This window comes from Globicephala melas, chromosome 9, assembly GCF_963455315.2.
Source record: "Globicephala melas chromosome 9, mGloMel1.2, whole genome shotgun sequence".
Classification (NCBI taxonomy): Eukaryota; Metazoa; Chordata; class Mammalia; order Artiodactyla; family Delphinidae; genus Globicephala; species Globicephala melas.
Window position 1 is genome coordinate 44,483,695 of NC_083322.1, and position 23,973 is coordinate 44,507,667.

At 41.2% G+C, this 23,973-nt stretch overlaps 1 protein-coding gene across 8 annotated transcripts in view; it reads left to right on the forward strand.

The window, feature by feature from the left end:
• Nucleotides 1–23,973, forward strand: part of PDE1C (phosphodiesterase 1C) — a 554,383-nt gene that overhangs the window by 524,260 nt on the left and 6,150 nt on the right. For 5 of the 8 annotated variants that reach the window (XM_060305447.1, XM_060305445.1, XM_030857469.2 and 2 more), the window contains 2 exons: nt 8,113–8,181; nt 17,465–23,819. In XM_060305447.1, coding sequence (XP_060161430.1) covers nt 8,113–8,181; nt 17,465–17,478 — 83 coding nt within the window. In that variant the 3' untranslated portion in view covers nt 17,479–23,819. Of the gene's footprint in view, nt 1–8,112; nt 8,182–17,464; nt 23,820–23,973 lie in introns of those variants that run through there. The other 3 variants (XM_030857475.2, XM_030857476.3, XR_009565283.1) reach the window with 2 other exon arrangements.

Sequence of the window (23,973 nt, forward strand, 5' to 3'; positions counted from 1 at the left end):
CACCTAATCTCAGCATTCTCTCGCTTTTTCATACTTTTTCTCTCTCCTTATTTTCTTCGCTCATTTTTATACCTTTTGCAAATTCCTTCTTTTGCCTCTGTCCAGGCAAGCCATTCTGCTTGCAGCATCTTTTTAGCACATGGAAACACAAAATAATGGAAAGAACAAAATTATCTTGTTCCAGTGTGATCCACATGAGGAAAGGTTGTGGGCCAGGGATGGGGTATGAATAGATGGGGAGGAGGGAATAGTTTGGGGAAAGGAAGCAGGAAAAAGGAAATCCTCATGGGATATCCATTACCCAAAGTAAGGTGACTCACTTTGAGCCTAACATAATGCTCTTATTATCTCTTCTCAGTCTACGGCACAATTTTTGTACAGGGTTTTTCTCCTTAGGATTTTAAGCCCTCACCGTGGGCCTCTAGACCTTTCCTTACTAGGGCACTGGCCACCAACTCAGCTCATCTCCTCAGCCTGAGATCTTGCTGCTGTTCAGCTGGATTTCGGGGAGATGTCTGGATTAAAATCAAGAATGTTTAACAGGACTCAAAAGAGGGAGGCAAGCAGAATCAAAACCCCGAACCTCAATCCAAATCATGCCGAATAAATAGTTCTTTTCAGGAATAAGGAAGGTATTTCTAGATATGTTCTGAGAAAGCTCTTCCAAAAGGGAAGATGATAAAAGGGACTTTGTATTTTATGGCAGTGATAGAATGTACTTCCATGATGTGAAATATGTTTTTAGCAGATAAAATGCAGGTTGCAATTTGCAAGAGAATGACCATCCATTTTAAGAAAAGTGTTTTGTTCCCTGTGATGCTGGTCTGTACTAAAAGAAACTATTCAAATGCCATAGCCTCACATCTCTAAATGCAAAAATAAATCATAGGGATTCATGTAAAACAGAATATGCTAAACTGCTCTCAATAAATTATGTGTTTATTGTAAATCTTTTTTGCACAGATGAGGCAGACAGTCCCTCAATGTATAATTTTCCGCCAGCATCTAGTAATGAATAAGTACTTGTATGTTCTTCTGATTACCAAATAAAAACAATGAGTTAACCTCTCTGTTGAAATTTGAAAAATGAAAAGGCTGTTTTTCTTCACTTTAATGTTTTTCATTGTTGTCAATGTTCTGTCCCAGATAGGAGGCTGTCCAGACTCACTGAGCCATCTGTCTCTTTTGTATTCTTCCAAATGCCAAGCAATATCCAGGTACCAAGTGCTTTTGCCTGCACACTGAAGATATACACAGTGTATCGCGTCTCATATAATCTTTTTTGAGGGATGAGTGGATGGGCTATCAGAAGCTCCTTGGAGGCATAAGAAATGTCAGGGTTCCAGGAATTAGGCTGGCTTCCATATGTTCAGTTTTCTTCTGGGTACCACGATACGGTTTTACATTCCTACGATGCTAGTTTTTGAATTCCAAACATTTTTTCCTTTTCCTTCTCCCTCAGGTAGAAAGGGCTACCTGGCAATATTTTCTTTCTCTCCAGCTACAAACATAGGGAGTCTGACGAGGGACTAGTCATTACCCCTATTTGTGAGCATACATACATGGTTTAATATAGTGAATGGCGTCCAGCCTTCAAACCAGCCACTAAGAGGCACCCCTAGTGGTGATGGTGCATATTACACAAGTACCACCCCCTTATCTGGACCACCTCTGTATGTTGTTCCTCTGCAGTAACTCCACTGGGTTATTACTGACTAAAGAGCCTGGGATGTTCCTCCCAAGCGGCCATGCATTGAAACACTTTTTTTTCAATTCCTTTTTTTTTTTCCTGAGAGCCAAAAACAGAACTTATGTTGAAAAATATAGAGAAGTATAATAAAATTAAAATCACTTGTAATACCCCATTCAGTGTCAGTTCTTTACTTCCCAATGGTCTTTTGCTATGTGTTTTTACACAGTTGAGGCCATACAGTACAATATATTTAATTTTGTATTATGGTTTGTTCTCATAACATTGGATTGTAAGCATTACCCATTTAAAAAAACTCTTTACTAATATAATTTCAATTGCAACATAATTTTTCATTTTGTGGCTCTAGTGAAGTTTACTTAACTGCCTGTCTGCTGTTGGACAATTAAGTTATATGCTTTTATTTTCTGAAGTTGTAAATAACAGCAGCGGGACTCTTTGTACATAAGGGTTTGTCGCATTTCTGAATATCTCCATTGGAAGAATTCTTAGAATACTGGGTCAAAGGTCGTGGACCTTTTTTCAGACTCCTCATTCATATACCCAATCCCAAGGCATATCCAGATATTTAAACGGCCATATTTAAATAGCATATAACGTTGCATGTCTGAATAGCTCTTATGTTTTCGATCATTGTTCTTTGTGATGAATAGAGATCAGGTCACACAAAAGAAAGCATGGTATTCATGTATTGTGGAGGAGAAATGTTATCAAACACTCTGCCTATGCTGCTCTAGCTTATACACTGTTGGAAAACAACTCTTAGGAAAGTACAGGAGGTGGGCTTGAAGCCCTCCAAACTTTCAGAGATTCCACAGCCCTAAGCAGAACGTGGACTTCTCTTGATGCCCTTTTGTCAAGGCTGCAAAGGGGCAAAGATAACGATTCATTTAGCTCGTTGATCTCTGCCACCCCCTAAATGGAACACAGAGAAAATGTTGGTGGATGTGCTCAGCAACGGTTATCAAATGTTGTGGGTGTCTAAAGGCAGACACTGCAATAGGCTAAAAGAAAGAGTGAAAATGCACAATAGACTGACAGACACTTTTCCTACTTTAGTCCTTCAGCACCCACTTCTGCCTTGGGACCTGCTTGTGTTGTAACAACATTGCTATTGTTGGACCGTTACTAAGGATGACGCTAGGTCTCAAGGGCTTTTAAATCACCTTTTCCGGCAGGCTTGGGCCTGGCCGTGCTAATCTTACGTTGCAGAGGGAAATTAATTGAGGTCAAGTTGCCGATCATTGGGTTTAGTGCTACCCTCACGTCCTGAGTCTTAGGTGTGTGTATTTGCCCCAAGGCAGGCAGCCTTGGTTGTCACTTTCATCCTCTTCTCCAGACTCCTGATGAATTGGATTTGTTGCCCTTTAGCTGAACCAACCAAGGACATTAATTTGAAATATCTGAAAGCTATTCGTTTGTCAAAAGATACTTCCAGTCACACAAGCTGCTGTGTTGACATCTCTGCCCCGAGCTGACTGATTGGGTTGTTTACTCCTTGAACATTCACATGCTCTGGGTCAAGGACAATGTAATGCGTGACCTTAAAGTGCTTCTCTCCCAAAGATGACATATTAGCTACTGTACACACACACACACACACACACACACACACACACACACCTTTCTTTTGAATATAAACTGATAACACACACTCTATCGCACTTCAGTTTGCTAAGTTCTCTCACTTGGTCCTCACAATGACATCCTGAAATTGATGTTTTTAAATTTTTATAGATGAGGAAAATGGAACTTAGCACAATGTCAGCACTGATGTAGTTGTTTATTCATGTTTTTATTTTCCTTACCTCATTTACAAAATATTTCAGAAGTCTAAAATCACATAAAAATAACCAATTTGCTTTTAAAAAATGAAGGCTGCAGAATAAAACCAGAGGCAGGAAGTCAAGCTAGTGTAGATTGAGTCAAACAGGGCAAACGTTAGTGTACGGTCATGCAGGCTGAATAGGCCTCCCCAGTTCCCAGCATTAGATCATAAATTGGGTCTGAGTTTCCGGGAAACCTAAATAAAAATGAAAAGAAACCATTTACAAGATTCACATCATTCATGAGGATAAAGCACGCCAGTTCCTCAGAAGAAAGAACACTTCCCTTACAACTGAAAGAAATGTCTTCCACAGGTATTCACTGGGTACACTGCTTCTCACTCCTGGCTGCAGACAGGCTCACCCGGGCCCCATCCCAGATCAGTGAAACGGCATGTCTAGGGGGAGGCCCAGGTATCAGCATATTTTCTTTAGAACTCCCCAGACCATCCTAATGTGGAGCCAGGATTGAAAGGCACTTACAGAGTGAATTCTGAGTCACTCACAGAGCAGCATCCCAGGTAGATTTCTATAATAAATCCCAGAGTGAGGTTTATGTGTCCACCAGCCTGGAACAGTAGGGGTCAGTTTGAAAGCTGATCTGAACATGGATCTTCCAGCTCAATTTCTGATGTGTTCCCTGGGAATGGGAGCAAGGGAGGGTGAAGGGTTTTAGAAAATGAAACTTAGATAAGCTGAGTATTATTCCCACGAACGGAACTTTGAGTAAAGTGATAGGTTATTTGGTGGCTATGGAGTGGAAGATGATTTCAGGGACACAACCTGACTTAACAGGGAGCCCATGGGAGGCTGACTCAGAGCCTAACCACCCCCAATGGTCCACGGAGCCACCTGATGGTCTGGAGAAATTGCCAACAGGTTTATTTTATGCGTCTCTGCCTGCTACCTGTTTGTGACTCACGATTAGGAGAGGCGCACGTGGTTTCTCCCTTTTCCTGATATATTGGGCATTTCGTCAAGCATACAGAGAAAATAACCGCATTGGTAGAGGGCTTGCAGCTCTGCTTTTCCACTGACCCACGGCCCCCAGAGTTTTCTGTCTCATTCACTATCTGCAAAGGAGACACCAAGGGAATGAAAAGCTGCCCCAAGAAAAATCCATCAAGCTTCAGGCTTTGGGAAGCTCATGATAGGTCATTAAAAAAAAATTATTTATTTTATTTTTATTTATTTTTGGCTGCGTTAGGTCTTCATTGCTGCATGTGGGCTTTTCTTTAGTTGCGGTGAGCGGGGTTACTCTTCGTTGCTGTGCACGGGCTTCTCATTGCGGTGGCTTCTCTTGTTGCAGAGCACGGGCTCTAGAGCGCAGGCTCAGTAGTGGTGGTGCACGGGCTTAGTTGCTCCACGGCATATGGGATCTTCCCGGCCCAGAGATCGAACCCGTGTCCCTTGCATTGGAAGGTGGATTCTTAAGCAGTGCGCTACAAGGGAAGTCCCTAGATAGGTGACTTTAATTGCGCCAAGCATTTCTATGAAATAACCTGGCAATAGTGAATATTTCTACAGGTAACACCATTAAAAGCTTGTCGTCATTCAGTGCTTTGCAGTTTTTTAAGTGCTCATTTAGGTCACATTACATTTGATCTCTCAGCTTCATGAGGGTATCCGTGGAAAGCAGAGTGCCCTATTTTCCAGCAGTTAAAGAAGGAAATTTCTATCACATCAGGTTTTCCAAGCCTCCCTGAAGATCAGAATCACCTGGGACACTTGTGAAAGATCCACGCCCCTCCAGAAATGCTGGCTCACTAGTGCTTGGCTGGGCTAGGGAATCTGGGGTTTTCTTCCTTTTTGTTAATAATCCCAGGTAGTTCTTATGTGTAGGCAAGTTTAGGAAGACGGCACCTGAAGGAAACCTGGATAACGGATTGGTCAAGAAATAGCAAGAGTCATTGGGAAAAGCTTCTCTAGGTTTAAACTCTGAAGGATCTTGGCTTAAATTTTGCCCCCCAACATTCAGTAACTTTGTGAAAATTACTTACACTTTGTCTCCAAATTCCATAAATTAGGAATCATTCTATCATCAGAGAGTTAGTATCAGAAAAGATAACTAACGTACGTTTAATTGTCCATTACTAATATGGTGCCTAGAACATGGTAGCTGCCTGATATGTGACAGTGACTGATGCTAATGACCAAGTGGCCAAATTGTGAGTCACACCTCTGAATAAAAAACCCTAAACTCTGCCTCCTTCCTAAAGCAGTGGTTCTTAACGGAGGGCAATTTTGTTCCTAGGGGACATTTGTCAGTGTCTGGAGGACATTTTTGATTATCACGACGGTGGGGGGCTTGGTGGGGGGGTGAGGAGGGGTTTGCTGCTGACACCTAGCGGTAGAGGCCGGGGATGCTGCTAAACATCCTACCATGCACAGGACAGCAAAGAACGATGTGACAAAATATCAGTGTGCATCTGTCGAGAGAAACCCTATCCGAAAGGGACAGTGAGACAAGTGAAACATCCCGTGAGTGGAGGGATAAACACTTTGAACCATTGGCTTCCCCACCGTGGAGGTGGATCCAGTGGGACACAGGTTGTTTCTGGTGGGTCAGGAACGGCTATGGATCTGCACCCTGGTAGTGCCCTTGATCGGGGCTGGCTTGGTACATACTCAGGTCCACCATTCTTCCTGTAGGATACAGTGTGAGTGGCACCCCCTGGAGCTGAGCAGTCAGGCAGCCCTGGCCCGGACCCCACTTATCACTTTGGGTAAATCTTTTTTTGTGTGTGTGTGGTACTTGGGCCTCTCACTGTTGTGGCCTCTCCCGTTGCGGAGCACAGGCTCCGGACGCGCAGGCTCAGCGGTCATGGCTCACGGGCCCAGCCGCTCTGCGGCATGTGGGATCTTCCCGGACCGGGGCACGAACCCGCGTCCCCTGCATCGGCAGGCGGACTCTCAACCACTGCGCCACCAGGGAAGCCCCGGGTAAATCTCTTTACCTCTAGTGTCTGAGCACCCCGTCTGGGGTACGTGTTGACCTGCAAACTTGTGGCTCCATTCCCTGGAGGTTCCCCTTCAGTGGGTCAGCAAATGACCCTGGAAGCCATATTTATAAAAATCACCGAACTCTTACATTCAGGGCATCTACAAGATCTGGAAAATGAAGACCTAAAAGTTCTGCCAGATATCACTTCTCTCACCTCGTGCAAATTAACAGTTTTTGTGGGTCTGAGGTGTTTGGATTAATTTCGTGTTCTCTATTTTTACTATTATTACTACTATGACTAACACTATTAACGGTACTTCCACTGCTAATAATAATGATAATAATAATTAACAGTAACACAGAATGTCAGGGGTAGTACCCTGTTCTTTAAGACTAAAATGGAACAGTCTCAAACACCATCCCTAGTGTATATCTTCACATCTCACCAGGTATTCCGGGGTTGGGAAAGCTTATCCCTCACCTGGACCCCAAGTTCCTGCTTCATCTGATGCCGAGATCAGTCAGTGTGTCCTCTTGTTATCTTTACCCATGACTGTGTTCACTCAGACTAGCACAACCTCCACTCACACCAGGCCTCTGCATGGAAAATAGACTTTACAAAAAGTTTGCGTAGGTTCAGGGGACTTATGACAAATAACTTGACGTTAAATCATGCCTACCCTCTGCCTGAGAATTCTGTCTGCTTTTCTGCCAGCTCAGACTCCAGGCATTTGTCATGTTGCTGGATTCTGGCCTTCAGGCCTCTTTTGCCCCACTCTGTATGGCCAAATAAACAAAGAAACGAATGAATAAACAAATAATATTTGCATTTATAGATAAAATATATATGTATATATGTGTATGTGCATTTTATGTGTATACATATATTGATGTATAAAATAATATATACGTGTATGTGTGTATAGGCATATATTATATATATACAAACATACACACACACACACATATGTGTAAATGTTCTTTTGCAGAACAATTCACCTCGCTTCCTTTATTTCTCGCCAGAACACTTGGATGTAGTTGTTGTCATTTCCCTCGTTTTGCAGATGAAGACTTCATCTTCACAGCTCTTCAGAGGTTCCAGAGAAGTCAAGTTTGTTGCTTGAGGTCCAATAGGGAGTAAAGGCTATAGGGACAAAGCAGAGACAAACCCCTGACTTCTCACTTCTAAATCCAGAACTTTCCCTTTCACAGCAGCAGTTCTCCACTCTGGATGCACATTAGCATCACCTGGGGTGGGCTTTGAAAATCCGGGTGCCAGAGCTCCAGCCCGGTACAATGAACACAGAATCTCTGGGTGTGGCGCTCAGGTAACTGCATATTTAGAACGCTTCCCTGGTGATCCTAAAGTGCACGCCTGCCTGCTCAGACCAGTCTGGAGACCGAGAACCATCACACGCACAGAGGTAATGTGTGCGTGTACTGTGCTCCTGGCTTTTCTGGACCATGGACTATGCCCTGCTTTGCTTCCACACCCTCACCCAACCTTCTTCTCAATGTTGTCTCAGACCCAAACTTTTGGATCATTTGATAACATTGCACGTGAGCATTTACCGGTCTGAAAAGTCTGTCCACAATCCTATTCTTTCTCATCCTCTCTTTCCTCTTTACAGGCACAAAGAAGCATTCTCATGGCTCACCAGCCCCAAGCACTAGCTCCACTAGTCGCCTTACCTTGCCAGGTGGGTAAATATCGTTGCTTCGTAATCTTAGTTGATCACAGACAGCAGAGAGGACCCGTTTCTCAGGAGTTGAGTTTAGCAGTTGATAAGTGGGGAATCTGGCCCCTTGTGTATCCTGTTGACCCCATGTTATCAGAGGGCTTTGTCTCTGTCATCCACATTTGTAAGGTTCTCCCAAGAATGGAGATAACATATTCATAGTTGGTTCACAATCTCTCCTGCTCACTGATGGAAAGAGTAGAATCTTGATCTTCCTTAAGGTTCATTGGGACATGCTGTGCAAGTATTTCTTTGAGAGGCAGGTGGCACAGGGGAAGAATGAATTTTTGGTGAGAGAGAGAGACTTGGGTTCAAATCTCAGCTTTGCCGTGTTCACACTGTGCAGGCTCACTACACTTATTCAGCTTCTTGGAGCTTCTGTTTTCTCATCTATCTGCATGATAATAAGAATCAGAAACAATACTCATCAATTTAACATAGTACTGACTCATAGAGGGTGCTCATAGCGAGTATCTACTATTGAGAAATAAGGAGGTCATGGACGATCTGTACTGGATCCTATCTAACATTTACTAGAAAATTTTAAGCATTCATGACAATCCTGTGTAATCACTATTTAATATGAGAGGTACCTATTGGTCACTGTCTCCACGCATAGGCTTACATTCTCTATGCAAATTAGGTTCCAAGTAAAACTTGGAAAAACACATTTATTTGGAGGGAAGGAGAGATTATAACAGGTAAATATGGACATTGTAGAAAAATCGAAAAGTAATACAAATTAAAAGAAGGAAAGATGTTGCCAAAATGCTACCACTCAGAGCTAATCAAGATTACCTCTCCTTCCAGTGTTTCTTAAATACCTTTTTTTCCTAGATTGAGATTATACTCTACATGGAGTTTTGTTTCCTCCCTTTTAAAATTTACTATTACATTATGAGCTTCCCCCCATGTTATTAAATATTTTAAAACTATTTCAACGATTGACTAACATTTCATATGATTATGCCACAATTTATTTATATACAGCATCCATGGAATTGGTTTCAGGACTACCCACAAATACCAGAATCCGTGGATGCTCAAGTCACCCACAGTTAACCCTCCATAACTGCAGGTTCCACATCTGTAGATACAAGGGGCCGACTGTATTCATTAATAATCTGACATTTATATAGCTTGCCTTTTTATCATTAATAACTTTACGTTCTTGTACATAAGTCTTCTTCTGAGTCTGTAAATATGGATTTAGGACAGATTCCTGTAGGTACAATTACTGACTCAAAGAGTATGTACATACTTAGGTTCTTGACCCATTATTGTCAAAGTGATTTCCAGAAAAGTAGTATTATTTTATACTTTTAGCAATGAGTTTGCCATTTCACTTTGCTCTTGCTACTGCTAACATTGATACTTCACTAATTTGATAAGAAAAATTATATTCATATTTTGTTTGCATTTAGTTTATCTTTAAAAAACTATGTTTTCTAATGTTAATTTATCTTTTACATTGTTTCTTTGGGGAATTTCCATGCTTCATCCATTCAAAGAGGGACAGTGACTTGCATTGTAGCTACTCTGAAATAGGAATGTTTTGCAAGCAATGGGGTGTTATAATTGAATTAACAGCATTTTTTTCTTGGTTGTACATGAAATAATAGTTCACTTTATAATCAGTGGCATCTTAGATTAGCTGAAATATAATCTATGTCCATCTGCCTTTTCAGCCTCAACTTAATGCAGTGTCCCTACCCCAGTCCAACAGCTGGACTCAGTGTCCACTGAGTAGCCCCTGAACTTACTTGCCTCTCACTCTGCCTAGAACAGTCTTTACCCTTTTCTCCCCTGGTTAATTTCTCTTTGCAGTCTCTCCAAACTATCTAGGTAGAATTAATGCTGACGTACAATTATTTGCTTATAAGTCCTTTAACCATTGATTGGTGGCTTTTTCAAGGGTAGGGACTGTCTTATTCTTTTTTATCCCAGTGCCTGCTGAGGTGACGAGCACATATTTTGTGCTCATAAATGTTTATGAGGCCGGGTGCCCTGGTGTGTGAGTGAGCACTATCCAATTTACTTTATGACTAGATAGAAAGCAGCCGTCCTCAGAAGAAGGCTCATCTTGGAAATTGGATTTGTATCAACTATACTAACTTACAGCTATACAACTATAACTATACAACTATACTGACTGTTTTTTAGTACTGAGTAGACCTTGCTCTGTAGTCTCTGGAAGCCCATTTCATCTTGTCCCTGTTTGTGGTTAATAATCTTAGGATTATAGTCATTATGAGGAAAACATTTCTAAACCCAACAACTTCAGTGTGTAGTGATGGTGTTTGCTCTTCTTTGTAAAGTCATAACATTCCTGGGTCAGGTGGGACCTCTGACATACTGGACACCTGCACGAACAGGCAGACCTAACCTGGTTCCCACCTGCTATGCCAGGGACCTATTGCTGGCCTGCTGGGATTCTAAGACCTCTGAGTCAGAGTCTCAGCCACCCTGTCTTTGGCCTTAGTTTTGCAGTCTAAAGTGGTCCCAAATTGGGTGTCAGGATCTGAGTTCCAACCACTTGAATGCCTGTGGAGGTGGAGTGGGTCGTTCTCAAAACACTTGACATAATAAACCATGCTTTGTTTAGCAGACGCCCTCCACGTCATTCTTAATGACAGCCAGCCCGCTGTTTCTCCTTGTGACCTCACGAACGCCACACGTTACCTCCCACAGTGCACATGCCTCTACCACAAGCTCTTGGTGCAGGCTGTCAAGCAACTTAAAATATGTTTTAGGATACTCAAAGAGCCAAACGGAGGAATAAAAATCCTTTAAAACCAATAAAGGAAAATTATGCTGAAGCCAAACAAGAACAGAGATATGCAAAAGAAGCAATCCAAAATCTGAAATGTTAAAAAGCAAACAAACAGGGCTTCCCTGGTGGCGCAGTGGTTAAGAACTCGCCTGCCAATGCAGGGGACATGGGTTCGAGCCCTGGTCTGGGAAGATCCCACATGCTGCAGAGCAACTAAGCATGCAAGCCACAACTACTGAAGCCTGTGCGCCTAGAGCCCGTGCTCCACAACAAGAGAAGCCACCGCAATGAGTAGCCCGTGCACCGCAACAAAGACCCAATGCAGCCAAAAATAAATAATAAATTAATTAATAATAATTTTAAAAAAGCAAACAAACATATAGTCATTGGGATTTTTTTAAAACAAAGAAAAACACAGTTGGTGGTATAAACTCAAGGTAGAACACAGCTGAAAAGAGAATTAATGTTGGAAGATAGTCCTTAGGTCTTTATACCAAACATATTGTACAGATGGAACCATATAAAAAAAGAGCTTGAACCATAAAACTCTTAGAAGAAAATATCCTTATGACCTTGAATTAGACAACGGTTTCTTAGATATGATACTGAAAGCCCAAGCTGCCAAAGAAAAATTAATAATACAACTTCATCAAAATTAAAAATGTTCCATTATCAAGAAAACTAAAGGAAAATTCATGAATGAAAGAAAATATTTGCAAACCATAAATCTGATAAGGATTTAGTATCCAGAATATGTAAAGAATTCTTATAACTCAACAATAAAAAGACAAACAAGACAATTAAAAAGTGGGCAAAAGATTTGAAGAAACATTTCTCCAAAGAAGATACGCAAATGGAACGTGAAAAGATGCTCAACATCATTAGTCATTAGGGAAATGCAAATCAAAACCAGAGTGAGATACCACTTCACATGCACTAGAAAGGCAAGAATAAAAAAGATGGATAATAACAAGTGTTGACAATGATGTGGAAACATTAGTACCACCATACATTGCTGATGGGAATGTAAATGGTGCAACTACTTTGGAAAACAGTTTGGCAGTTCCTTAAAATGTTAATCATAGAGTGACCATAACACCCAGCAGTTCTGCTCCTAGGTATGTTCTCAAGAGAACTGAAAACATAGGTTCACACAAAACCTTGTCTACAAATATTCATGGCAACATTACTCATAATAGCCAAAAACTGGAGACAACCTAAATACCCATCAACTGATGAATATATAAACAAAATGTGGTATATCCATACAATAGCTTATTATTTGACCGTACTAAAGGAAGAAAGTACTGATATGGTCTACAACATGAAAGAACCTTGAAAACATTTTGCCAAGTGAAAGGAGCCAGACACAAATGGCCACATATTGTATGATTCCATTTATGTGAAATATGCAGAATAGACAAATCTATAGAGACAGAACATAGACTAGTGGTTACTAGAGCCTGGGGAGGGAGAAGAATGGAGAGTGAGTTCTCATGGGTATGGGATTTTTTTTTATTGGTGAAGAAAATGTTTTGTAAACTGTCACTGTTTGCCAATGACATGATACTATACATAGAAAATCCTAAAGATGCCACCAGAAAACTACTAGAACTAATCAATGAATTTGGTAAGGTTGCAGGATACAAAATTAATGCACAGAAATCTCTTGCATTCCTGCACACTAACAACGAAAGATCAGAAAGAGAAATTAAGGAAACAATCCCATTTACCATTGCAACAAAAAAAATAAAATACCTAGGAATAAACCTACCTAAGGAGACAAAAGACCTGTATGCAGAAAACTATAAAACACTGATGGGAGAAATCAAAGATGACATATACAGATGGAGAGATATACCATGCTCCTGGATTAGAAGAATCAACATTGTGAAAATGACTATACTACTCAAAGCAATCTACATGTTCAATGCAATCCCTATCAAATTACCAAGGGCATTTTTCACAGAACTAGAACAAAAATTTTTACAATTTGTATGGAAACACAAAAGACCCTGAATAGCCAAAGCAATCTTGAGAAAGAAAAACAGAGCTGGAGGAATCAGGCTCCCTGACTTCAGACTATACTACAAAGCTACAGTAGTCAAGACAGTATGGTACTGGCACAAAATATAGGTGACACCTATGGTCACCTTATCTTTGAAAAAGGAGGCAAGAATATCCAATGGAGAAAAGACAGCCTCTTCAATAAGTGGTGCTGGGAAAACTGGACAGGTACATGTAAAAGAATGAAATTAGAACACTCCCTAACACTATACACAAAAATAAATTCAAAATGGATTAAAGACCTAAATGTAAGGCCAGACACTGTAAAACTCTTAGCGGAAAACATAGGCAGAACACTCTATGACATAAATCACAGCAAGATCCTTTTTGACCCACCTTCTAGAGAAATGGAAATAAAAACAAAAATAAACAAATAGGACCTAATGAAAGTCAAAAGCTTTCCCACAGCAAAGGAAACCATAAATAAGACAAAAAGACAACCCTCAGAATGTGAGAAAATATTTACAAACAAAGCAACTAACAAAGGATTAATCTCCTAAATATACAAGCAGCTCATGCAGCACAATATCAAAAAAACAAACAACCTAGTCCAAAAATAGGCAGAAGACCTAAATAGACATTTCTCCCAAGTAGACATACAGATGGCCAACAAACACATGAAAAGATGCTCAACATCACTAATCATTAGAGAAATGCAAATCAAAACCACAATGAGGTATCACCTCACACCAGTCAGAATGGCCATCATCAAAAAATCTAGAAACAATAAATGCTGGAGAGGATGTGGAGAAAAGGGAACCCTCTTGCACTGTTGGTGGGAATATAAATTGATACCCCACTATGGAGAACAGTATGGAGTTTCCTTAAAAAGCTAAAAATAGAACTACCATACGACCCAGCAATCCCACTACTGGGCATATACCCTGAGAAAGCCATAATTCAAAAAGATATATGTAGACTTCCCTGGTGGTGCAGTGGTTAAGAATCCACCTGCCAATGCAGGGGACACGGGTTCGAGCCCTAGTCCAGGAAGATCCCACATGCCATGGAGCAACTAAGCCTGTGAGCCACAACTACTGAGTCCATGCACCACAACCACTGAAGCCCACATGCCTAGAGCTTGTGCTCTGCAACAAGAGAAGCCACCGCAATGAGAAGCCTGTGCACCACAACGAAGAGTAGCCCCTGCTCACCACAACTAGAGAAAGCCTGCGCACAGAAACAAAGACCCAACGCAGCCATAGATAAATAAATTTATATAAAAAAATTGTCAACTTAAAAAAAAAAAGATACATGTACCACACTGTTCATTGCAGCACTATATACAATAGCCAGGACATGGAAGCAACCTAAATGTCTATCAACAGATGAATGGATAAAGAAGATGTGGCACATATATACAATAGACTATTACTCAACCATAAAAAGAAATGAAATTGAGTTATTTGTAGTGAGGTGGATGGACCTAGAGTCTGTCATACAGAGTGAAGTAAGTCAGAAAGAGAAAAACAAATACCGTATGCTAACGCATATATATATGGAAGCTAAAAAAGCTGTACTGATGAACCTAGTGGCAGGGAAGAATAAAGACACAGACGTAGAGATGGACTTGAGGACACAGGGGTGGAAGGGAAAGCTGGGATGAAGTGAGAGAGTAGCATGGACATATATACAGTACCTAATGTAAAATGGATGGCTAGTGGGAAACTGCTGCATAGCACAGGGAGATCAGCTCAGTGCTGTGTGATGACCTAGAGGGATGGTATGGGGGGGTGGGAGGGAGGCTCAAGAGGGAGGGGATGTGGGGCTATATGTATACATATAGCTGATTCACTTTGTTGTACAGCAGAAACTGACACAACATTGTGAAGCAATTATACTCCAATAAAGATGTGGAAAAAAAAAAAGAAAATGTTTTGTAATTAAATATTGGTGATGGGGCTTCCCTGGTGGCGCAGTGGTTGAGAGTCCGCCTGCCGATGCAGGGGACACGGGTTCGTGCCCCGGTCCGGGAAGATCCCACATGCCGCGGAGTGGCTGGGCCCGTGAGCCATGGCCGCTGAGCCTGCGCATCCGGAGCCTGTGCTCCACAACGGGAGAGGCCACAACAGTGAGAGGCCCGCGTACCACCAAAAAAAAAAAAAAAAAAAATTGGTGTTGATTGCACAACCTTGTGAATAAAATAAAAAGCACTGAACTGTACACTTCAAATGGTGAATTATATGGTATGTGAATTATGTCTCAATTTTAAAAATGAAAGAGCATGGAAGATAGATAAACAGCTCTAAAGGCTCAAATTCCTAGACAGTAAATGCACCTCACTTGCCATACCTAAGTAATACCAAACACATACCTAAATGCATTGTGTGAGATTGTTCCAAATTATGTCAAGGGTGAGAAAATATTAAATGCTATAAGAAGCTGGTTATGTTCAAGGGAGCTGCGAGCAGGTTGCCTGTAATAAAATGACAACGAACTGACAGCAAAATTTGCATTAGCAACAGCAGATGCCAAAAGACAATGAAGATATATCTTTCATAGGCTGAGGGAAAATAAAGCATTATATAATAGCTAAAATAGCTAAATTATTAGTTATGAATGAAGGCAAAGTAAAAACATTTTAGGTTTACCATGACATAATTTAGCACTCCAGACTTCACTAAAAGAAGTATAAGGGACATACCTCAAGAGGAAGAAAGGTGAACCCAAAAGCAAAGTGTGAGAGACAGGAATTAATGGTGAGCACACAAGTAAATAAAGCATGTTGGTAAATGTGAGTAACTAGTCACCATAAAAATAATGTCCATATTTTTTGCGTTAAAATAGGAAACAGAAGCTATAGATGGAAGAGGGGATATTTAAGAGGGAGTTAAGGAATGCTAAGATCTATTCTGTCTTCGGGCAGAGCTTTGTAATTTTGTAACTTTTTTTGCAACACAAAGGATCATCAGTAAAAATAATAGAAATATAACCTATAGCATCTAAGTCAGCAAATGAACAACAACAAAGAAAGGGAATACAGAAAATGTATCTACTTGATAGAAGGCAGAAAGGAGAAAAAAGAAGCAAGGAGTAAAGAATGATTATAAAATTAGATAGTAGAATCAAGTCCAAAACTATCAGTAATAAGAATAATTGCAAATGGCTCAAACTCTGCTCTTAAAATACAGAAATTTGGATTAAAAAAAACAAAATCCAGCCCTGTCCTTTTAAAAGAAACACTTTTAAGAAAAACTCCCAGAAAGTCCGCTAATGTATGGCAGAAGAAATTCCATGCAAAATATAAAGCTAGTTCTTTGAAAAGCATCATCCATTTTAACATCTGTACAATATCCTATTATATAAATGTGCCACAGGATGTTTAATCATTTTTCTGTTGATGGTGGTTTTCCTCTTTTTTGCTATTGCAAACAATGCTCAACATAATGTTGGGCAAGAAAAGCAAGTTTCAATAAGATTTATACCATCTAACGCAATTTGTATTATCTTTAAAAAACAAGCAAAAATAAAAGTAGATATTTTATGGTTGCATAGAGATGCAATAATTGAACGACTATATGCACAGGAATAATAAACATCAAATTCTGGATTTTTTTTGTGGGGGGAAGGGAAGGGTATATTAGGTACTTAAATTCTACCTTGGTATTTAATCTCTTTAAACAAATTTTTGAACAAATACGCAAAATGTTAAGATCTGCTTAAACTGTATTGAGAGAGTACCTGGGTATTTGTTATATTATTAATTATAGTTTCTGTTTGCTCAAATATTATATATTAAAGAATTTCCTAGTGAAAAATCTGTGACTGTCTTCCGAGACAGTTTTGTTTGTCACATGTGTCAGTCCTGAAGCCACCAGAGACCACTTCATTAAAGAACTGCTTGTGTGGTTTACAAAATTATCAAAGCTTTCTCCTGACACGCCAGCACCAGGAAACTGCTCTGAGGACATCACCTTGATTCCTTGCATGCCCATAGCAAAGTGACTCTTAGATGGTAAAGTAATAGCACCTGCAGACAATTTTTTTCTAGTGCCAACTTCAAGTGTGCCCCATGAGGTTTGTGAACGCAGTCAAGCTCATGGGCGGGCCGTAAATGATGGAGAGCTGAGCCAATGTTGGCTCTCGCTGGAGGAGTGGCCCAGAGCTTCTCTTCCAATCATGACTGCTAACGATGGAGACTAGTCAGTGGCTTCTGAGCAGATGCCCCCAGCGCCTCGGTCACATCACTTTTCCGAAGTGATCGTTAGATGGAAAGGCACAGTACCGTAGTCATTCGCTGATGCAGATACCTGATTGCTCCTGTGTGAGCAGCTTCTGGCTTGCACGGTAGTGTTGGCAATAGATGCAGCTCTGCTTCTAATCTCTGTTGCCTGATGTAGAAAGAGTTGGTGCGTTGAGATGCCAGCTGGCTTGCAATGACATTTTTTGTGTGTCCTGTTCTAGGGGACTACGGATAAAACATCCATTCAGAGGATTCCTCAGAAGAGAACTGACCAGCCCTGAGGCCTGAAGACATTTTAGGAAGCTTATGTTGCTTTTACAAAAACAAAATATTATGTGTATTGTAAGTTACTGAGTGATTAACTTCAAAAATGGTAACTTCTGATCTTCCTAATACAGGTTTTTAACAGTAAATACTTTGGTATGTATTGCACATCTATCAAATATCAGGGGCAATGCTAGGTTCTTCACACGTATTATCTCATTTAATCTTCACAACAACCCTCTAAGGAAGGTACTGTTATCTCCATTTCACAAATTAGGAAACTGAGGCATACTCAGATAAATAGCTTGCCCAAAGTTAGCAGGTGGCAATCCTGTACTCTTTGCTCGAGTTTCATTGTCAGGCGTAAAGACTGATGTCAAACAGTCCACACTGGAACAGCCTTTCTTTCACAGTTGTACTCTGCCTGGGGTAGAGTACAATTATGCAGGTACCGATTTCAGGCACAACTGTGGGGTGTGGAGGGATCCTGCATTGTCTTAATTTTAAGTAAAGATTCCCACGAGTGGTCTCTGCAATTGCCTTCTATCTTGAGTTCAGTTTAAGGGATGCCAGTTGTCATCCTTACTATGGACTAGAGCAAAACACATTTGTTATACGTGATTTAGCACTTCAGAGCTCTAGAACCCTAAAGAAATTTAACTTTACAGGCTTCTTCTGGCAGAGGTCATAGTTGGTGTGAGCACAGGACAGAGCTACTGATTTGGCCTTACACTCCCCATCTTCAGATGCACACGTGGAAAAAGGCACACACTGATGAAAAAAAATCGAACAAAATACTTAGCTTGCGTAATCTCCCAAATATTTTTCTCCTTTGAAAGAGCATGCCTCATGTTCTTTGTGCTTGCCAGGAGAAACAAAATGAAAACAAAGAACTCAATTGAAGATGATCATCTCCTTGAGGGAGGGCTTTCTTATTCTTTTTTATTAATTAAAATAATATTTTTATTAAATTAAACGATTAATCATTAAATCATAAGGTCGCAGGGCATTTAATAGCTAGCAGTTGTTTGAATAAGAAAAGAGCTTATTTTCCAGCCTTACCTAATTGCTCCTGCTCTTTCAGCTGTTTGTCAGAGAGACTTGAAAACTGTGCCTCAGCCTCTCCAGACGATAGTAAGACCTGAGTTGAGGTTATAGCTTTGGTGTAAAACAAAAGTGCTCAGGCCTCAAATTTGAAACTTCAGAGGAAAGGAGCTTGCCGACATTCTTCTTTGAGCAAACACAGGCAACAAATCTAGGTATCAAGGCATTGTGGATGCAAAGGAGAAGTATTAGGTTTTGTAGATTCTAGTCAACTGGTGTGTATTCTAAGTGATTCCCCTCTTCTTTAGTAAATGAGAGATTTATGAAGGTTACTGAGTATGATGCCGAGTAGTTTACTCATTCATTAAATATTTTTCAGCACCAACTGTTATCAGTACTGGGATTAAATTCTGGGGATGCAAATCTGTATAACACCCTGTCCCGTCCTAATGAAGTTTATAGCCAGGATCAGTGATCTGTAGGGTGAAGCATAAGGAAGAGGTATCTCAAAGACCAGGGAATCAGTGGTTCGAGAATGGCTTCCAATGAAGGTGACTCAAAGAATTATTATGGCTCAGCATAGTAAATGCAAAGAGTCTTAAGAATCAAAAGTCATTTGTTTGTCATTTTCCTAATTATGTCAAGATTAGAGTTCAGGGACTGAAACTCCTTCCATCCTGGTTGGGTATCTAAGCCACCCTTCCCATCTGGGGGTTCCAGCTCATGGTTAGGAATAGCCCAAAGTGATTGAATGAGGCTCAGTATTTTTACACGGTATAAATAGTTTAGAATGTGGGATAGATGATTCTGCTTTGCTTAAAATGGCACTGGGTTTCAGCAAAGTGTAGGTAGCTGAATGGAAAAACAAACATATATATATATATATATATATATATATGTAATTTTTCCCCACAAATGCCCATTTTGGATAATTAGCCTTTTGTGAATCACAGTGGTGTGTTCTCTGCCAAATAGTCACAAATAAATTCATTAAGTTCATCTCTTTGTTGTGTGCTGAGGTCTTTCATGTGGTAAAATCCATTTGTACGGGGAATGACATGACTTTTCTGTACTATAATAAGAAATCCACCAGGGAGGCCACCATTAAAAGGCTCCTTGTGATGACCTTTCATCTCCTGTGCTGTGTAATGATGGTAGCCACATACCAAGCACCTACGACATACTGGCACTCCACGAGGTTGCAAGGTACCATACCTACATTATCTCAGTTATAGCCCCTTTAAAATCCTCACAACAACCATGCAAAGAAGTTACCATTTTCCCCATTTTACAGAAAAAAACAAAAACAAACCCAAAACCCTGAATCCCAAAACAGATTATCTCCTTAGGATCTCACAGCTGGTAATAGTTTAATCCAGTTCTGTGACACCCCAAACCCACGCTTCTCTCACAATACCACACCACCTCTTCCAAAAGTAGACCTTCGTGGATTTGATTCTTGTCACAGATCTTAGCATGTGGCCAAGGGTTGGCCACTCCTGTGTGCAATGACCAGACCCTGTCAGCTGCCCCAAGCATCCCTCGAAACTTAAGGGGACATATTCTCAAAACAAACTCGGCACCTAAGCCAGTGGTTCTCAACCTGGCTACGAGTTAGAACCACTGGGCGTTACAAACATACTTGCTTGGGCTTCACCTTAAAATAACAGATTACTTTCAAGACTCTTGGAGGTGGGGCTTAGGAATGCAGTAAATCTGAAGCTTTCCAGGTGATCTGATGGGCATCCAGGGTTGAGAAATGCAGGTGGAAGCAAACAGCTTCAGGTTGGATGAAGGGCAGTAGAACTATGTGGTTTATTTTTTTCCCTGTGGCCATGTATTCCTCTGGGGACGTGGAAATGCTGGTCAGGTGATCTTTCCACACTAGGGAGTGGTTTGGTTCAGGCAGTGTCAATTGGCCTTTTTCTGGATAGCTTCTCAGACAGCAAGCTTCCTGTCTCCTGTGCTCTTTGCTCTGTAAGCTTCAGATATGGCACCAGTAGATCAGTTAGTATTCCCATTTTCTTGAGGAAGAGTCCTTGGAGAACCAGAGTCTTTTCCAATGTAGATGCTGGGTTTAAGTATTCTAGTTTTAATATAAACTACACCTTGAAGAGTTTAAGAATAGACCCTCACCTTAGACAGCACTACATCTAATGTGCATGGTTTAAGAGTAATTTTCTGGCTGGGTTCATGTCGCTAGATTGTATTTCTGCAAAAGGAAGGAAGACCTATCAGCATGGCCTTCATGTAACGCTTTCATGTCTTGAGGAGACAAAGCAATTCCCTAGCTGGGAAAGTATTCTGCTGCTGAGTTTTCCTGGCAATTGCAAATCTTCCAGATAATTCCTGAAATGTAGGATCTGCCTCTGAGGAGAGGGATGGAAACTGATACTGGGTGAACGCCTACTACGTGTCAGCACTGTGCTGGCTGTTTCTAATACGTTGCTTTCTTGTCATTCTCAGGCCTCTGCAGTGAGTGTTACTATCTGTTTTTTTCTTTTTATGGGAAACTGAAATTATGTGTCCCAGTCATATGGGGACAGAGAAAGAACTGAATCTGACTCCCTTCCAAGGATGGGTGAGGGGCGACTACAAATGAGATAATGGATATAAAGACGCTGAACTGCACAGAAGACAGGCCATGCTACTGGGCTCCTTAAACAACAAAGCCCCGGGTTCACAAAAAGTTGTTATACTTCACTTTCATTTTTAAAACTGTTGGCTGGGAAGCCTAGATATTGAACAAGGACCAAGTCTCCTGTTCTGGTGAGACAAATTAACATCTTCCACTTGCCCTTTAAGGAAAAGACCAGCTATGAAAACCAATTCAGCCAAACTGCTAATTTTAAAGGGTGTGTTTCTTCCTTTGGGACTGGGATGAACCCGTCTTGATTCCACTCTCTGTGGAGCTGATGTTAGTGAGAGGAGTCTTTTGGCTGATTGCGTGTCTTCCCACGAGCTTATCTTCAGAACGCAGTTAATTCATACCAAATGTGCTAGTGTGGCTGCCTCAATCAGAAACAGGTATAAGTCGGGTTTGGAATTCCAGATGCTCTGAGAAGTCGTCCCAGGAAGAAGCTAGAAAGAGTCCAGAGAGAAGACAAATCCAGAGGGCGAAACTGATGTCAGGCCGATTCTCTGGAAAGGGCAGAAGGAGTGAGCAACACCCTTTCCACCAGCCCAAGATCGGCGCTGCCAGGGATGGTGGTGCCTGTCCCAGAGTCTTTCCAGAGCTCCCCTTACCCACCAGCAGTTCCCCTGGACATGGTCACTGTCACTACAATAATAATAAAAGTTGCCCTTAACTGAAGGCCTTCTTTATGCCAGTCACTGTGGTTCACATGGTTCACATGCCCCATCTCGCTGAGTCCTCCCAAGAAGCCCTGTTAAGTGTGTAACATTGTTATTCAGAGGGGAAAAGTGACACTTGAGGGGGGGGGTGTTTGCCTAAGACTAAACAGCTGGGGGAGGTGAAGGAGGCTTTAAAACCAGGTCTCTCCGACTTCAAAGCACCCACTCTTGCTCTCACGCCTTAGTCAGACACCAGGAACATCGTCTTTGGTCTTACTCGTTGCTTTTCCAAGCGCTCAGTATATTGAGGAAGGATCGCTGACTCTGAGTGTTGCAGATTTCCTCACAATCCTCAGGTGATAGCATCAAAGTTGTTTTTTCCAACAGAAAGAACATTTGTTTCTTCATTTCTCAGAGCTTTTGTCTTCATGTTAGACCCAACAGGAAGAACAAACTATGTGGGTAGGAGAGAAAAAAAAAAAAAAGCCTAATTTTGAAGACCACAGGTAACTTTAATTGATGCATAAAGGACTCCTCACCAGCCAGGCAGTTCGTTGTGATCAAACTACAGCAAGAGCCCTGGCTAGCTCTTTACAATTTATAGAACACTTGCAGTGTGTGCAAAATATTATCACTGTCGTTCCCTTTGTGAAGATAAGGAGGGGGAAGATTGGCGAGGCTGAAACGGTAGTTTGCAAACACCTGCACAGTGGAATTATCTGAAGGGCTTTAGAAACTCCTGAGGCCTCAGCCCAACCCCACACAGATTCTGCTTTCATGGGTCTGGGGTACCCAGGAGTTTTAAAAGCTCCCCAGGTGGTTCTCATATGCAGTGAGGGGTGAGAACCACCAAGTTAAAAATTTCACCCAAGACCCTGGGGCTCCCCTGACTTGTTTGCTTGTCTCTGGTGCTTAGACCTCTGGAACACCTGTTCCATCCCAAACCCACGTAGGTGAGGGAAGAGACAAAAGCAGCTATTTAAGAGACCTGTTAGCCACGATGTTTATGCAATTCCTTCCTGAGCCATTACCACACAAATTGTATTAAGAAGGAATGATTTGCTTTTGCTTTGGGGGAAGTATGATTATGGCTACTAACAATGGTATTCAAGAATCCCATATATCACAGATATATACTCAAATTATTGATAGTATAAATGAATTACTATTTTAACTTATTATGGTAGTTATTAAAACGTACTCTGAACTTTGGTCCCGGGTTATTTTAAATATGTGAGGTCTGAGGCTAGACCACTTGGATGTGAACCCAGAATCCAGACTTCCTGCAATGCTGGCTGTGTAAACTTTGGCAAGTTACTTAAGCTCAGTTTCCTCACTCAAACTTTGGCAAGTTACTTAAAAGCCTCAGTTTCCTCACTCAGAAAGGGGGTGATCGGGGCTTCCCTGGTGGCACAGTGGTTGAGAGTCCGCCTGCCGATGCAGCGGACATGGGTTCGTGCCCCGGTCCGGGAAGATCCCACAGGCCGTGGAGCGGCTGGGCCCGTGAGCCATGGCCGCTGAGCCTGCGCGTCCGCAGCCTGTGCTCCGCAACGGGAGAGGCCACAACAGTGAGAGGCCCGCGTACCGCAAAAAAAAAAAAAAAAAGCGGGGGTGATAACAGTGCTTGCCTGTTGAATTGTAGTGAAGATTAAAGGCTGGTTCACATTAAATTCTTAGCATTGTGCCTAGTACACGATGTATGTCAGATATTATCATTATTTTACCATCACGGATCCTGAAATGAAAATCACAGGCTCAGTTCTTGTATCATTTTATCCTCGTGGAACGGATGTTGACACATCAATCCCTTGCAATTCAAAGCTCATGGATGATTTTTGAGCATTTTTATAAGGACTTTGCATCAAATTTCAGACAGATATCAATAGACACTATTTTAGAAATGGAATGTATGGCAGTGGGATTTTGTTCTTCATGTAAAACAACATTTATGAGGCAATAAATGATTGTTTTTTATCTTGTTAGTGTATGTGTTGTGTTGTGTGTGTGTAAATGCAGTTAGAAAATATCTACATGTGGAAATGTTTTTTCCAAAGGTCATGTTATGGCATTATCTTTGAAAAAGAAGAAAACACATGCAGAACACTTTTGTTTTTTTTTTTAAAGGTGC